Source organism: Stegodyphus dumicola, chromosome X2 (genome assembly GCF_044657685.1).
Source record: "Stegodyphus dumicola isolate Sdum_Otavi_A_Nest chromosome X2, ASM4465768v1".
NCBI lineage: Eukaryota > Metazoa > Arthropoda > Arachnida > Araneae > Eresidae > Stegodyphus > Stegodyphus dumicola.
In genome coordinates this window covers 85,311,998-85,330,337 of record NC_140781.1, presented here as the reverse complement: position 1 = coordinate 85,330,337, position 18,340 = coordinate 85,311,998, and the positions used below count along the sequence as shown (strand labels likewise).

The 18,340-nt window shown below is 33.5% G+C and overlaps 1 protein-coding gene across 4 annotated transcripts in view; it reads left to right on the top strand.

Moving 5' to 3' along the window:
- The window catches only part of Mob2 (MOB kinase activator 2), a 494,181-nt gene that overhangs the window by 379,527 nt on the left and 96,314 nt on the right, over positions 1-18,340 (top strand). Inside the window, exon 1 of one of the 4 annotated variants that reach the window (XM_085809666.1) lies at positions 1,865-2,063. The exons of 2 other annotated variants lie outside the window; for them this stretch is intronic. In XM_085809666.1, coding sequence (XP_085665792.1) covers positions 1,903-2,063 — 161 coding nt within the window. In that variant the 5' untranslated portion in view covers positions 1,865-1,902. Of the gene's footprint in view, positions 1-1,864; positions 2,072-18,340 lie in introns of those variants that run through there. One more of the 4 variants, XM_085809670.1, reaches the window with a different exon arrangement.

Below are 18,340 nucleotides of genomic sequence, written 5' to 3'. Positions count from 1 at the left end.
GCGTAAATATTTTTGTTCGCCGGCGTTTCATAAATAAACAAGTTCAGATATTTATGAAGTGTAGGCTCATTTGTGCCGTTTCCGGTCAAGTCGCTTCCGAGGTTGCGCAATCGGTTTATGTGATCCGTTGACCATGATTCCTTTATCTATCTAATCATTCAAGAAGAGGATTTTAATGTTGGTATGGAAGGAATCTGTGCTATGAAAATGCATTTTGCTTGTTTTTTTTTTTTTTTTTTTTTTAAGCAAAGTTAAAAACCGAAAATTTGATTCATTGTTTTTTGATTTTTTTTTTTTTTTTTTTAATATTTAAATTTGTATATAACTTTCCTCCTTTATTGTGTCACATCATCAGTTATTGAAAAATTTAAGTTGCTAAATCTTGAGTTTTCAAAAAATTAAATAATTAAAGAATTTTTCCCCCTCCTTACAGTTTATTTATCAGCAAAAGACATTTAAAGCTATAAATCTGACGTATAAAAATTAGTTCAATAAAATTATGTGTCAGTTATCCGAAACTCAAATTGCATGCGAGCCAAATGCATAATGTGAAAACAGCTGACGGGTTAGAATTTTCTTTTAACAAAATGAAAAATATTAGTAACAAAATAAAATTTATTTTAAATAAATTTAAGTTTCTCTTACTAAATATTTACCAAAATGTGTATAAACAATAATAATAGCTTAAAGCGAAAATATATTTATTTTCTACCTGAAATTTGTTGGTTAGCCTTAGTTATTCAAATGTGCTGACAGCTAAATATTAATTTCTTGGACTGACATTTCTTTCAGGTAATTCAAACATTTTAAGTTAATCATTAAATAACTTAAATTTAAACTAAAAATAAACAAATTCTGAAAACTTTCTAAGCTTTAAGAGAAACTTTACCGAGTGGGACAGAACTTGAGGATAAATGGTAGTAATTTAGGCTCTTTCTTTTATTTATTAATCCTTTCCTTGAATAAATAAAAATATATATGTTAGTATGTTAATAATTATAAACTTTTTTTGTTTCTTACTACAGCTTGGTATTTGATGGCGTTTGATGCTCATCGGTTAGTCGGGTTCTTATTAATTTTGAACTGTTAAAACAAATTCACATATAATAGTATGGAGGTTTTCCGTGTTGATAAGAGCCAGTTTCTCTTAGAAAGCCCTCCACAAAGACATGCCTTCCCTTTCGCGTCAACCTTAGCGTGCTTTGCCATGACCATGTAAACCAATCTTATTGGCGAACAATGTCATTAAATTTTTGTGCATCATAAAATTTTCGTCTTTGCTTTAAAGCTATAAAAAGTTTCAAAGCAAGGATGAAAATATTCTTTTCCATGGTAGGGGGAAGGAAGAAAAGTCAGAATAAAGGATGTCTTCAGCGATGGAAAAAAAAAAATTCTGTATAATATTATTCACATATTTAATCTGATGTAATTGATAAACAATTTAATTGCATTGATTTTGTCCTATCTTCGTAATTTAATATTTCTGATCAGGGAGGAAACAGGACTGTGGTTTAAAATATATAAGATTGCGCAACTGTTATGAAATTATCATTGATGGAGATGTTTGGGATGTGCATCACCTAACAGCATTTCTCTCTAGTGTAATTCCTGGTGGGAAATTTTACCTTGGTATTTTTTACCAAAATTCGCTGATACTCGAATGATACTTTTTCGCTGATACTCGAATGTAGGTGGCAGTGGTACAAAATATTAGAAATCGATTGAAATTGGTTTTTATTCGTAAAAATTTTCTGTTTTAGCGCTAGAATAGATGGTCCTGTGCGTCACGGGCATTTATCTTTGACATGATCGATTGGAGGTGCGTTGCTAGCTAACTAGATAACACAATCCTGACGACCAGAAGACCGCTGTAGCGGTGTAGCTTTCTGATGGTTGCTTCCCATGACTTACGACGTAAAACTCAACAGGAGCAGAGCTCTAAACACAAATGGGTCGTGGACGTCTCGCGTGTCCCCCCATCGCGACGGTAAGAAACTGTCATCATCACCATTTAAGGATTTTTCAGTTATGACCGTTGTGGATGCTATTAGGTCAATTCTCAGGTATGTATGTGCGTATCTCGAGTAGTTTCACTTTTATTATTTCCTCTGCAAGGGAGAACTGCCAAATTTCAAGCTTTCTCTTTTAGCAATTTAAATTCAGATTTAGATTATTTTCTTATGCTTTATAATTCGTAAAATTTTCTGTTTTGTCTACAAAAAATTATCTCGTTATTTGATTAAATTTATTCCTGATATTCGGTGAGTATTAATTTCTCAGACGGCAGAAATTTTTCAGTAAATTTGTAAGTTTAATGTTCATTTTAGTTCTGAGACATCTTACGAGAAAGCAAAACTAATAAATGAAATGTGTAATTACAAAGGTCTTAAAAAATCAACCTATTTTTCATGGCAGACACTAAATATTGTCAGTAAACTCATATTTATCTCTTACGTAATTAAAGTTTACATTAGTTATAAATGCTGAAGTCCATTGAAAAAGCTACTGTGATAAAACATATGATTACAAATTATTTTAAAAAATCGTTGTATTCCATGCATAAATTCTTATTAATTGTATAGATATTTCTTTTATGTGTGCCTAATTCTGATAAATACTGAAACTTGGTCGAATTTCTAATTTTGCTTTAAAACTTCAAATGATTCTGTGGTGGAGTTCTAGCAGAAATTTCTTAAATTCAGATTGTAAGGAAAGCTTTCAAAGCTGACTATTAATAGCACTTTAAGTTAATCTTACTCAGCTTTGTTTTAATGTTGTAGTCAGCTTTATTATTGTTATAAATTTTTAATAAAATATACTAATTATCCATGTTAATTAATGAGCGAAAAGGCAAATAGTTCGAAATTAGTCCTGCGTTCACCTTAAAATCCCTATCCATCAAAGATTTTCAGTGAAACGACATATATTGTTTAAAATTTGGTGCAATTTAAATAATAATAAACCGTTGGAAAGTTTTTATTTGAAGCAATCTTTGACAATCATAATCGTATCTTCAAATCTAATAACTGTAATTCAGAGTTTTTGGTAACTGTGTTGCATAATACGAAATAAACACCACACTGATAAGCGGAGATCAGGCGCTTCGCTAGAATTCTTATTGCCTAATAGTATTCTAGAAATAATGACGCGTCCCAGCGTTAAAAATGATTAGTTAAAAAAACGAGAAGAAAAGTGGGTTAGTTGTTTATGATAACTTAACGCTTTATTTTTAACACCTTTCGGAAAGAGGGAGGGACGATGCGCAGATAATTGAGAGTATCTAAATAATAGCTGAATGACAGACGACACGTAATATTCATGACATCATTCTTAGTAAAATGTTGTAGCTGATATGTAAATGGTAGAGTTTCTTAAGTGTCTTACACATTTTAGTAATATCTGAGTAAAGCTCGTTGCATTTCTGCAAGCAAGAAAATAATGCTACTGTCAAAAAAAGGTAGAGGTCGATAAACATTACAACCAAATATTTAGATTTCTTCCTCAGAGAGATATTCAGTTTCACATCACTAAAAAATGTTTACCGTTTCTTCTGTTAATCAACCAACGGTTTCCTAAAATGTGTCTTCGGATTGCCATTTAAAATAGCTTTCTACTGGAAAGTTCATTTAAGCCAAAGGTTTTAAATGTAGTTCAATTACCAGTTTGCATCGCATATAATTTGACTCTCAATTTTCGAATTAAAAGTATGTAGGTGAAACTGTCATTGTAAAGCTAACTTAAATATAGCGTATTTTTCTTTTTTTGAGATATAAATAGTAGTATTGGTAGACTGTTATTTTCTTGAATTCAGCGAAGAAGTTCCTTAGTATACCACGAGGCTGAGGAACAAAGTATGTTTTGTTATTAAGGATTGCCGATGTTTAACAACTTTTTTTAACCTTCCAAATTAAATCCGGTGGAGGAATTATTATAAAAGGCCAAACCGACCTCTCTACCTCTCAATGTACCAACCGAGTTAACTCGGGCACCCGAATTATTTTCGCGCACCCAAGTAAATATGTTTTTTAGATTTTTTTTAATAGATATAAATACAATAGAATTTTTTTTAATGTATAGCAGATTGTGTGATTTGCTTAAGTCAAAGGGAGGAATGTAGGAAAACGAAATACGACGAAATAAATGGTTTATTTTATGATAAGAATTAATTTTGCAACCGCAAGAATAGCCTAATGAAAATGGGCGCCGAGTGTTTACTGGTAGTTCGAACTCAGATGAGCCGTCCCATGTGTAGCGTGAATACGAGACAGTTTCACTGAGAACGTTCTAAGCCATCCCTGCCGTTAGGCAGATAGTCCTCGTGTGTTTTGAAGTGTTCAAATAACCTAACTTAACCTTAAAGCGATTAGAAGGTATGGATATAAAATAAAAACCACAAAATCGATCAATTTGAGAAAACGTAGGAAATATATTGTATTTACTCGCTTAATTCTCTCTCTCGCGCGTATCCCCCCCCCCAGTTTTTCAGCATATAATTTAGAAATGTCCGATTTATGTTAACAGTGTAAAATTTACGTATGAATAGGAAAGCATTTTGTTTAAGCAAAAAGAATTTTATTGAAATTGATGACCTTTGAAATATCTAACATAATAATAATAGTAGCGTGCTTTTTTATGTGTTACGTTTATTGTTCAAGTTGGCCTCTTCAGAAACATTTCATTTATTTATTTGTTTTAATAACTTTTATTTCAACTCCTTGTGTTCCACAAAGTATACCACAAGGCTGACGCAAGTAAGTTATAGCACTAACAAATTAAATAAAGAAATGTACAATAGCACTGCAAATGGGGAAAAATTATTTAAAAAATAAGTAAAAGAAAAATAAAACAAAAAGTAGTAAAACAAAGAGAACTCAATAATCTAAATTGAGAATAGAATTTAGGAAAGCAGAAATTATTGTTCAAGTTGGCCTCTTCAGAAACATTTCATTTATTTATTTGTTTTAATAACTTTTATTTCAACTCCTTGTGTTCCACAAAGTATACCACAAGGCTGACGCAAGTAAGTTATAGCACTAACAAATTAGATAAAGAAATGTACAATAGCACTGCAAATGGGGAAAAATTATTTAAAAAATAAGTAAAAGAAAAAATAAAACAAAAAGTAGTAAAACAAAGAGAACTCAATAATCTAAATTGAGAATAGAATTTAGGAAAGCAGAAATTTCCTCTTTAGTCCGAAAAAGTTCAGAAACAATTGGTGGCCATGATACAGATAGACGCTTCAAAGTTGCCGGAAGTATCGGCGTCTGCTTGGACATGATGATCGCATTCAAAGTTTGGTTTGGTTTATGTGAAAGAAAAAAAAAAAAAAAAAAAAAAAATAGCCAAAGCTTTCAAATTTACATTGCTTATCTAAAATATATGCCGTTACTGTTTATAGCTTTTTCTCCGCTTTTGCTTAATGTTTTGACGTGTTAGGTTTCACATGTCTAAATGTTCGTAGCTGCAAAACTATTAGTTTACGAGGCACCTTGGTATTCCACGCATAGATATTGAAATTTTGAGCAATACTGTGACGAAGCAAAACATTTGCAGGGAATCCTCATCAATTTTTCTTGACAACAACCTTCCAGTTTCTTTTTTATAGTATCCTTTTAATAGAAATCGTATACTAGTTGTTAGCTATTCCGACGCTGTTCTCGAAGTGTACGAATTAATTTGTTTTACAGCCGGAAGTAAAATGAATAATAAGCTTGGCTTTGCTTTTGCTGTTTATGAAAACAAACAAGAGACTTCGAACAGTACAAAATTAATGAAAAGTGATATGTTTTTCAGGCTGAGTTGCCTATGCTTAAACCTTGCTGTGAAAAAATTAACAATCTTGTATTGGTTTGAGATCAATGGACATTTCAATATAAAATAATTCTTTTTCTTCGCTGCAGTTATTACAGAAAATTAGTGTTTCAAAGAATTTTGCTGTTGAATTTCAGGTTATTATTAAGACTTTGCAAGATCTTGATACCGACATTCATTTTGCTTACGTTCGTGGACACCTTGGAAATTTTGGAAATGATAGGGCTGTACTCTAGCAAAGCTAGCCACCAAGCTTCGTATTGATTTCAACCTCCGTGTTTCTGTTTCTCACCGAAAGCGTTTTTATAGAAATGATGCTATTCGTATTTAGAATAGAGAATATCTGGACTGCAGATAAACAAGATAATTTGTAAATTTGAAATAAAATGGAAAATGCTATGCTCGAAGGGTTGAGTACTCGACATTAAAAATTTAAAGCACTTGACATCAAAAAATTCACTATTGAAAACTGGAAACGTTAGCAAATCTCGTGCTACTGAAGTATATATAAATATTAAAATATTAAGAAAAATATTGTGTTTAAAATTTTTGTCGAAATCGATGAACTTTGAATATTATGTATCTCTATGTATAAAAATATCTGAATTCTCGAATTCTACAAATCTTAATAAATATTGAAGATTGAGAAAGTGGAATCTTCACCCCTTTTTTATTATTCGAATCTTGGCTGAAAAATGCTTTTAAATGTTTTATCCCTTAAACAAACAGAATTCCTTTATACTGCTTTACCCATAAGTGCCCGTACGGTAAAATCGTAGAACACTGGTAGTTCGATTCAGATTCAGATCCTGGCAGTGCTTTCCTATAATTTAAATAATCTAATCCCAACTAATTGTGGCATTTTCAGGTTGTAGCTTGAATAGATCTTTTGCTTCTTTTTATTTTCTTTTAAAGAGGGTGGGAAAAGAAACAAGCAATATAATACTTACTTATATATATATATATATATATATATATATGTATGTATACAGTATAAGTACCTCATAAAGAAAAGTTTAGGTATCATCCAAGTTTTTATTTCATAAATAAAATAAGGTTTCCGTTTCATTAAAAACTAACTTTTCAGTATAATTTTTTTTTAATGAATTTATCAAAGTATTATGGCATCATAGCACATAGCTCTACAGTTCAAAACAAAATATACTGGTGGGACCTATCCTGTTATAAATTTCTAAATTAATATGAAAATAAGCTGGAATTAGCGTAGTATTACTTGCATGTAAACATAATATTTGATTAAAGATTGGAAGTTCCGTTATAAGATATTTTTGGCATGCCTTCGTGGTGTGGTGGTCTGCACGCTGAGCGCGTATTCCAGAGGTCCGTGGCCCGATTCCCGGCGAAGGCGATTACTCACTTTATCTTGCCTGCTTCCAAATTGCCTAATGTCTCTACAGTGGCACCCGAACTAAAAGGGTGGTGGATGATGATTTCTCCCCACCCAGGATTTGGCGATTCGTTCCCCTAAAAACCCCAGTCGCCCTAAAAGGGGGAGTATATAAGGTATTTCTCCCGCCTTCCTAGCGTTCCTTCGTGGTGTAGTGGTTCTGCACGCTGGGCCGGTATTCTAGAGGTCAGTGGTTCGATTCCCGGCGAAGGCGTTTGCTAATTTTTCATCTTGCCTGCTTTCAAAAAATACCTAATCTCTCTACAGTGGCGCTCGAACTAAGCACGCTGGGCCGGTATCCAGAGGTCCGTGGTTCGATAACCGGCGAAGGCGATTGCTCATTTTTCATCTTGCCTGCTTCCAAAAAAAATCCTAATGTCTCTACGGTGATGCCCGAACTAAAGGAGTGTTGGATGATGATTCTCCCCACCCAGGATTTGGCGATTGGGTCCCCTAAAAGTCCCAGTCGCCCTTTAAAAGGGGGAGTATATGAGGTATTTCTCCCGCCTTCCTAGCGTACCTTCGTGGTGTAGTGGTTCTGCACGCTGGGCCGGTCGATATCCAGAGGTCCGTGATTCGATTCCAGGCGAAGGCGATTGCTCATTTTTCATCTTGCCTGCTTCCAAAAAAATCCTAATGTGTCTGCAACTGTACTGCAGAAAGTTATAATTAAAATTCAAACTATAAATTAATGATATGCATATTGTATTGCAGAAAATTATAGTTGAAAATCAAAATACAGTTCTGAAATAATTATTCTAAAAAATAAATAAGTATTAATAAATAAAAAAATGGATTTGTGGAATTATTTTGTAAAATATCATGTGTCTTTTTATTAGTTTCACAAAGATTATTCAACATTTTTGGGGGTATAACTATGTAGGAAGTTTAATTCATATTAAATTCTCTTAAATTTTGAAAAAAAAGAACCAAAATATTTTCGGATTTGTAAATATCGTTTTGTATAAAATTAATCTAATTTTAAGACATTAATAACAAATATTCTTAATACAAAGCGAAGTTCTGGTTAGAGAATACGTATAATGCTAAAATTATGTTAAAGTAAAATGTCGTGCGGTAGAATTTTAATTCGTCTTATGAAGAAGAGCTTAATTTAAATCAATCCTTTCTTTTAAAGAAATCAATTGATTTTAATCAAATCGATTGAAATCCATGAACCTAATTCCCTATAAAAGATTTCTTATCTCAAAAGTATTACTCTTCCCCCCCCCGCCTTTGTTGGTAAAGGATGTATTAGCTGGAATAAGAAACTTCTTATAAAGATTGTATGCTGATCGAATTTCAGTGTTGAATTTTCATTTTTATGAATAAGCATTTTCTATAACGTCTAATATCATAATAAGAATTTCTGGACAATATACGTAAGTGGATTTATGATTGCATGTTGTTTCTGCAGATAAATTTATTTCTTCTAGAAAATAGCTTAGAAAATTTGGTTACATTGGTGCTAAGCGATTCCATTTGCATACTAATTCAAGTGGATATATTCCATAATTTTTAATAACCCAACTTTTTCTAACGACTTTTTTGAAGTAGTTTGACAAAACTTTTCAGCGGAACTTTTACGTGCTACTTTAAGTGCAGTAAATAATGCTTCTCTTTTTTTTTTTTTTCGACTAGAAAAACGGTCTTCCTTTACTGTCATTTCGTTTACGGTAACTGGAAGATAACATTAGATTTTATTGCCTGCCGTTAGACGTCTTCAAGAAGATAAGAAACAAAAGATTTAAAAAGTGGTTCGAGAAGACCTAGCTTGACGGTCTCAAACATTTAAATGTTGTTCTTAAAAATCAAATAAGTGTTCGATTTATTTCGAAATTCGGTTCGATAAATTATTATTATTACTTTTAACTTAGTTTTTGTTTTGTTTTAAAAAAGTCATAATATATTTGTATCTCAGTTTTAAAAAGAAAAATACTTCGCATAATACGGTTAATGAATCTTCCTTCAAAATGCCGTGCTAAATGAAAATGCATTAATAGAACATACAAATATGTATAAAATACTGTAATTCATCCAGCAATTTCTCACCATCTCCTTCTATATTTCTTTTTAACTGCTTACAAGAAATTAAAAGTAATCAAACTAAAGAGAAGGGAAAGTGCAAACAAAATATAATCTGGCCTTTTTTGTGAAAGGAAACTTTTCTAAAGTAAATCTGAACACTTCTTTGTTTTGTTTTAATTTTTCTTTTTGATGATTCTATTATTTTCCTCATAGCAACTCAGTACGTTGCCAATCATAACGGTGAATTTGAATATTTTTTTTTTCAAGATTTGAATCCAAGTCCGTGATCCAAGTTTTTATTTGAATAGGACTTGGTTGCCGATAAGGCTTGTGCCTAAGGTCCCCAAAATGCCTTAAATCGTCGTAACCCTGTTTTACTGTCACGAAAACAAATGAAATCTGCACTGAATGCCCTTGAAAGAACTCTGCATCTAGAGCCCCATAGCTGTCTTGATCGGATTATGGAGATGTATAGAAATTCGTAATCCCGAAAAGGGATACAGTGGTCACCCCGCTAGTTGCATGCGAGAATAGAAGCAACACTTTTTAAGTACAGAAGACGACGGTGAAAAACAGCAGTTAGTACTGATAGCGCACATTTTGAAATAGGTGTACCCATAATATAATTTAAAAAATCATACTGATGATTGTTAAAAAAATGTCTGTTGTAGCATGGTAATACATTTCAAAAATAAGATTGCTCCTTATTATAGCACCGGCCACATTTATCGAACCCTAGCTGCAGTTTGGCCCGATGAAGTCAGTGTCAGAGAGAGCTCTTGTACGTACGTAGCTTTGAGGTAACTAACTCCAAGGGGGGGGGGGAATCAAGGTAACAATTCGGGTGATCTGATGCTCTTGCAAAAAGACAGAAAGCTTATCAATTCCACATCGAAACATAATGACTTGCTTTGTGGAATGTAATTTTTGGCAAATGGTGGCCTGATGTTTGCTATATAAAGATTTATTTTTTTTTTTTTTTTTGTATTCCTAATCTACCTTTAAAATCTGTCTTAAGGGCTCAGTGACCTGAATAGTTCAAGAAACATGGGCATAGATGATCCCTTATCAGCACTTACATTTGCCGCCGGTCGGTGTCACCTTTATCAAAATGGCTAGATGTGTGTCTGTCTTCCATCGTGGGCAGCGCAACTAAGCAATGGGTGGGCTGGCCTCCCAGTCTTTAAGTGTTGGGTCGTGTTTCTCAGAAAAAAGAACCCCTGCAGCTAAGCCGTATGCGAATTCCGCTACCCTCTTTTACAGGTAAGGATATTTTCAAAGACCTTTCGAGGAGTTCCTAGAACTTCTTTTAGGTATTTTTACTGTGAAAGTAAAAAGGAGTTAGTTTCTACCTCCATGAATTTTTACCTGTTCTTTCCTGTTACTGGTGTGATTTAAACGAGTAGCTAAACCCACCCTGACCGTCCCTTTCTGATGATACCCAATTACGTTTCACTTGAAAATGATGGTGAGTAATTATTTACTAAGAGTTACGGGATTAATACAAGTCAGGTCCTAAATGGGATTCTCTACGGAACTGTTAAGAACAGGGAAGCATTGTATCTTGCTGAAAACCAGTATACCAACAACGTATCAAACTCCTTTTTCCATTTTACCGTTTTGATAATGACTGGTCCGACATTTTGCAAGAGCGTTTGCTTTCAAGTAAAAAATTTGAAAAATACATTACAACTTAGAAAACGTTTACCCAACGTGCACAGACTTCGAAGTGAACTGAATTACACTAAATGCGAAGAAAAAGCATGTTTTGAAACGCTTCTCTACATTAATGAATTATTGAGAATATTATAGAGAAGCTGCATAAATATAAAATATATAAGGAGTTTTAAAACAGGATCACTAAATGCAAAACCTGGATGTACAGGTTGAGGAATTTAGTCTTAGCTAGAAGAAATGACTCGATTGACAATCAGTGATAACAATTAAAAATTTACCAATTTTTATTCCTATTCTTCTACACATGTAAAGTTCTTTTTTATGCTGATCGCTATATTAGTATGCCTATATCAGAGGTGCTACATTTCATGTCAGTAAGAGCCAGAACAAGATATTTATATTGTTTTAAATGTAATAAAATCGTTACTGAATAGAAATAAACGCAAATTTGCCACATTTCATGTCAGTAAGAGCCAGAATAAGATATTTATATTGTTTTAAATGTAATAAAATCGTTACTAAATAGAAATAAACGTAAATTAGCAAGGATTTTGTATTCCCTCCCAAAATTATTATTCGAAAATTTGGTGGGGCTTTATAGGCAGATATTTTGATAGGTGAAATTGCAAAATGAGAGGAAGAAGTTTAATTATCATATTTCGTAGAAACTGTGTTAACTGATAAATAAATCGCACGGATATATACCGTGTATGTAAATGCTTAACTGCCACGTCTAATTGAGCCTTTTCAATACAAGCCAGCATCCACTGAACTAATATACCGGAAAACAAACAGGTAGCAATGCATCAATAACTTTTCCGTACCGTTCCTTTGTCTTGGCGCCAGAGTTAACAGTACTGTTATTTTAAGGAATTTCTGAAGGGAGTATAGTGAATTAAGATTCTGTCTCTCGGAATTTTTGCAAAACAATATTGAAGATGTATTTTTATTTCTGAAAATTTAACCTACAGTGTAAGGAGGGCTTTGTATTCCACCGGGGGATATTTTCGAGTACATATGATTATTCTTGTTCTTGTGTATTCAGGAGCATATATTCGTAGATATATGGATTTAAATTTTTTCTTAATACGTGCTAATTTCCTCCCCCCCCCCTTTTCCCTTTCAGGTAGCAGAATTTTTTTTCAAGATAATATTTATATTTCTTACAACGCCAATTCTATTTTGCAGGTCTGGATTTGTGTGGTGTATTCTTTTGCATTTAATTGCAAAAGAAAAGGAGACAAAGCAACAAATCGTTCATATTAACTATCTTTGAATGCATAATAGAACCAAATTTTCATGCATTTATTTTAAAGTATGTTTAACAATTCAAATTATAATTCGCCTGTATCTCTCGTTTTTGCTTTCCAAATGCATGCATTTATTTGAATGAATCTTTGTATTTTTGCTTTTTATCTGATATTTATTTCCGAGTTTTGTCGATCTTGAAAACTCTGTTCTGAAAAGTGATGTTTTTTCATCATTCATCCGAAATCTTCATCTTTCGGTAATCAGAGTTTCTTCAAGCGGAAAACTCTGGTTACTCTCGTTGTTTTCTTCTATTTAAGTAGGCGCAAGTTGTTATTTGGGGAGATAGTGTATGTTGCTGTCAAACTGTGTAATCTCTACGCTTTGCGCAATAACCACCAGGAAACGTTAAACCAAGTTAAAACACAGTTCTTACTTATCGGTCACAAGAGGACATGAATTATATGTTCAGATAATCTAATATAAATTTTTTGTTGGATGAAATTTAGCGGTCAATGTATTTTTGCGCCAAACATGACAAGTTAATTAACCCTTGCACTCGAGGACTTTTTCGCTCGGACAAACCAGCAACTCGAGACGATTTTCCGCATATTTGGTGAATTTCTTACAGCTGACTTAAAATGATTTCGCAAGTCTGAAGATACTTGCGGTCCTGCTGCTTTTTCGCCGGATACGAACGGTATTCTTGGCAGTATTTCTTTGCATTCTTTGCATGTTAGCCATTCTAGATTTTTCTGCCACTTTCACATTCGCTATCTATTAGCTTGATTTTTCGCCTTTTACGTCATTGCTATCTTCTCATTTCCTTCCTGCTATAGTCAAGTAGTCTATGCATAGACGTACTTTTGTTCTTCATCAACTAAAAATCGAAATCATCTTCACTTGAACTTCATCGTATTCCATGCTTATTGGGTTCCGTAATTTTGCAAATAATATTCCTGTTACCACGAGGAATATTATTAACAGGAATATTCGAACTAACGTCTAAGGAGCGTATATTACAATAAATCTGAAAAACGTATTTAAGATTAAAGACTGGCAGTTGTTTTGTTCACATCTATTGATTTCACTCATAAAGCGATATTACTCAAACTGGAGCTAAATAAACACTATTACCGCAACCCTAGTGGTGACCGGGAGTCACCTCTCGAGTTACCGCGTCAGATCAATTGGTGACCGAGGGTTACCTCTCAAGTTACAAAGGGTTAATTGATAAAGGCAGAGCAAGTGACAGATATCTGCCTAAGGGTAGGAATGCTTTCGTGGAGGATTCTAAGGGTTTGGTTTGGTTTATTTAATTACGGCAAAGCACACTAGGGCTATCTGCCTAAAGGATTCTAACGGAAATTGGCTAGTATTTTCATTAAATAGGGGGAAAACCATGAAAATGACCATGCTACTAACCGGCTGGCCGGTATTTGAACCTGAGTCGATTCGCCAGTGTTCAACAATAGTTCGCAGTCGGTCAGGATGGGCACCCAAATATTACGTTTCAGAAAATGTATTTAGAAAATCATGTTGTACAGAAGTTCCAAATAAAAGTAAGGCATGAAATTGTCTAATAGCTTGTTAATTTCGAGTGGTAATTAATTCAGATACACGGCTCCATATACCCTCCAGATGAGACATCCATGGGCAATAAGCCAGGTTATGAAATTCCATATAAAGTTATGAATACTATATATATATAGTTATAAACTTTATATGGAATACGTTTGGTGTTAGCAAAATATTTAACAGTGATAGATTATACTTTCATATTTTATTGAAGTAGGATTTTGTAAGGCATGTATGTACATTCCTTACTGTATTAAATGGAATAAATAACATTGTTAGATTTGTGTAATTAGTGCTTGTGCATGTGCTAGTACCTATTCATACAAGGCCAAAAAAAAAAAAAAAAAAGGCAACATTTGAAATTCGCAAAAATCCAAGCTTTGCAGAAAACTGCTCCTTGACTTCTCAAATTGTTATTCAGCATTGAATGCTTTACTTGACCTTGATGCACTTGTCTAAAATTTTTTGTTCATTACGCTGTCAAGAAGTAACTTCAATGTTTCACAGCTCATAAAAGCTGGTTTATCTACTCGTACAATTTATTTGGCACTACCAAATTGAGAATAAGTAATATTAATTTAAATGAAAGAAATCAAATTTAAGATTATTCCTTTGGAAATCATTCTGTCTCGGAAGTGAAAGGAATTGACAAAAAAGCGGCATTCCAGCCCCAGTTTTATCTTTTCGTCTCGGTACCTTTCCCCTCGACAGAAGTAAACATCGCTCTATGCTTTTTTTCGATGGTTGCCTGGGAAGCGTAAATTCGAAACAAAAGCTTGTGTTTATGTTGTTTCCAATTAATTTCGCCCGCTGATTCTTTCAATATCAAATGGTACATTAAGCACTTAATTTTATAGAAAATAAGCTTCAATAACTGAGTTAATTGTGATAGCTTACATTTCGTATTTTAGTGAAATATTAAACGAAGCATTTGCGTAGAGGATCTCTGCTGTTTCCGTGAAGCTATTTGCTGAGCACATGTAATGCTGACACAATGAATGTCCAGCCAATTAATCATGAGTAAAGTATCTCCCAGCCAAAAAAAAAAAAAAAAAAAAAAAAGTGGGGGTGCGGCACAGGGTCAACACTGCATTAGAACCGTCAGTCTTTTTGCCAAAACATGATCGATAAGGCGGCTCAGAAACCGCTTTCGGCTGTATGCCGATTCTGTGCCGATATTGGTTCTATGCTAATGTCGATTCTATGAAAGCACACTAAAAATAATAATTTAATCAAATTCTTTCCCTCTTCATTATGTGTTGTTCTAATTATAATCCTTCGCTACATTATACAGTGTCTGTTGCATGTCTTTCCTGTGCCGTGTCGATGCTTTGCCGATTCGAATCCGCGCAGTGTCGATTAAATGCCGTTGACAATTGCGAAAGTGACAAATGTGCATTTATTCTCTTACTCATTATTGCTTCATTGTCAAAATTTTTATTTTTCATGTCGATCGTATACCAATAACTAATATCATTCTTATGTCTGTGCCGTTGTCTGTCTTACGCAAAATCGATCCTATGATATGTTGGTTCTACGCAGTGTCAGTTCTATGAATGTAACCCAAAAAAGTCTTTAAACCGCTAGAAATTCATTTTTATGCGTGTTCATTAGGCTGCGTTTCATTTTTCTCCACCCCCACTGTTGCAGGTTAAAAGATTTTGCTTGCATTACTTCGTGCGTAAATTATTTTGTTCATTTAGAGGCTCTTGCGAGATTCAGTTAAAGAATATAAAGAATACAGAGAGAGCAATGAAGTATAAGCTGCTAATCTCGAAAATAAAAATAAGCCTTCCATTTCTCTCGAATGTACAGTAAAAAATTTCTTTTGAACCCGTAGTTATTATTAAAGTATTGGCAAACCAACTTGGAGATAGGTAGATATTTGAAAGGCAAACCCGTCTTCGTGATATAAATACTGTAAAAGCGTAAACAATAATTAAACATATCCTCTGTGTGAAGTTGAAACAAATACCCGTATATCTCTGATATATAAAAAGGAATTCCATTGTTAAAATTTTAAATGAAAGCTGGATTCTGGAAACTTTAACAAAGTATCAATCAATAAATAAATAATATCGTAAAAATAGTATTTTTCTCACCTCTGTGAAGTAAATCTTTTGATATTTTGCAAGGTTTTTTTTTCCTTAACTTATTTCCCAGTTGTCTTGTCTGTAATATCACCGAGGATTGATTTTTATCTGAAATAGTGACATACCTCGCTTATGACATAGATGTGCTCTTTTAAAAATTGCGTTCCCTATAACTGTTGTGTGGCAAATTACTTAGTTTGAATATTGCAATAATATCTCTGTAGAATCACTGCATCCACCATATTTGCAGTCTGATGTGCATCAAACAATAGAAATGGTGGAAGCAGTTTCTGAGGGGTCATTAAAGTAAACATTCAAAGCTAATTGGTAATCTAATGGAACGAAAGTAAGACTTGTCTTATTTAAGTCGCCGTTCTTCTTTACTTCTGATTCAGAAATGCTTGTCCAGTTAACAGTGTTAAAAGTCAATGAGACACTTTTTACAGATGCTGTTATACTGTCCCAGACTATATAATCTACTGTGTATTTCATAATATCCGCAGTAGTTTTGTGGGTTGAAATCAAAATCGCACCTCCTTTTTTTAATTACAGTATTTCAAGTTTGTTTTCATCTGTAAGTAGAACTGTCTTCCCAGATTTTAGTATTATACTGTCGTGTGAATTTTAATCAATTGCTTCATTGGATTTGATTTTGCTTCTCGGCGTCTGTCTGCAAGCAGTACGGTGGAAAGTCTTATCATTTTATGTCATTCGACGTGGTCTGGCGTGTACGAATATTATCCGTTTTTTGGCTTTCGACTGTTCTTTAATATATTTTGTTACTAAATACACATCCGATTTTTTTTCCGAAGGGGGAAGGGGACGAAATGCATCTATAATACTTGAAATAATTTATTACTCCTGTTGGTAATTTAGTTGAGTTTCTTGTGCTTTGCAAATTCGTTGAAGGTATTGTTTTATTTTTCGCCTGTTAACACGCATTTGACCTTTTTCTATGTGGAATTATACCGGAGACTTTTCTTTTATGCCAAACCCACTTTTGAGAGTATCGTAAGTTGGAAACTTTCAAGGGACTACCATGAAGTATCGCAATGTAAACAATTTTTGATATAATTCCATAGCTATAAGTACTCCATCTAATTCCAAAACACCTTACTGAATTTGCTGGAGTCTAAAAAATCATCTTTTATATTATGTAACATGGAATGCCTTCGTAATATGTTTAAAGTTATTTCTTCAGTCAGAACGGAAAAGTGCTAATTTGAAAATATCATGTGGTTGATTCAACCTTGTTATTCATTAAAAGCGAAGATTTTACAAGATGGTTCTGGAGAAGAGAGTTTTATATTTTAGTTATGTACAATGCTCAGATGCTTTCTGTATCAATTTCTTAGACTGGTGTTTGAACATTATTTATGAAGGTGAGACCGTAGCTGTTGATGAGCAAGAATTAATTGAACCAAGTTGAAAAATCGAAATTCTGACTAGTTTTGGAAACGTAATGTAGACGGTTCCGAAAATTTAGACAAAATTAAATGTTAAGGATTAGCTTATTAATTATTGAAAACTATCGGCCTTTGATATTTTGGGAAGATTAATGTATGTTTAGAGCTGGTAAAATTTTGAGTGTTGCAGGTGGATATGCCTATTTACAAAATGCTTTAAAATCTTAATTCCATATTGATATAAAATTCTTGAGTAAGTAAAGCGTGTGCATAGTTTCTTATTTAATGGTCTGTCAACCCATTATACACGGAGTCTGATAAAAGTATTAGAGAGCGTTTTTTAAAGAGTGGTCACAAAGAGCTTTAATGTCCCATTATCACAAAAACACTTAAGTGTAAGCCTGCTACCAGGAATGATATTTTTATCTACTCGCCTCAAGCAATCACGTGGTGCAGCTGAAGAGACTTAAATTAAATCATCCTCTGTTTGAGTCAGACTTCAATACAAATAAGCGATTCGTTGATCGGAGATAGCTTTATTCAGTCATTTATAATTATTATCAATATTTACAAAACTACCACTTCAAAACATTGGTTAGATAACCACTAATGTAAAAACGGCCGAAAAAGATTCATATACGTATTTATTATAATGCTCATTTAAAATTCAACTTCTTATTCACACGTTTCTGTATTATTACTAGTGTTTACACACTTTTATGAATTGTCAATCCTGGCTCTGAATGAGAGGAAGCTCACGTTATTAAATGCTTAGTTTTTAACTTTTATAAGCAGGCACAGGTGGAAGTGAGCTGGATACCATAATTTCATCATTGATCGTATAGACATAGTCTCACCGCACTAACTGTGCATCTCCCCCGCCCCCGTTTTGATAGAGAAGGCCTGTTTGCGCCATTGGCAGGGCAATTTACCGGCGTCTAGGCGTACGGTTAACTTGCCCCATTAGCAGTGGCATCTCAAAAATACCAAACATCGGGAAAAAGCGAAAATTGCAGATCACGAACGCATAAAAGTTGCCTATGGATGTGTCCAACACCTAATATTGCACAGTAAGTATATGTGCGCAG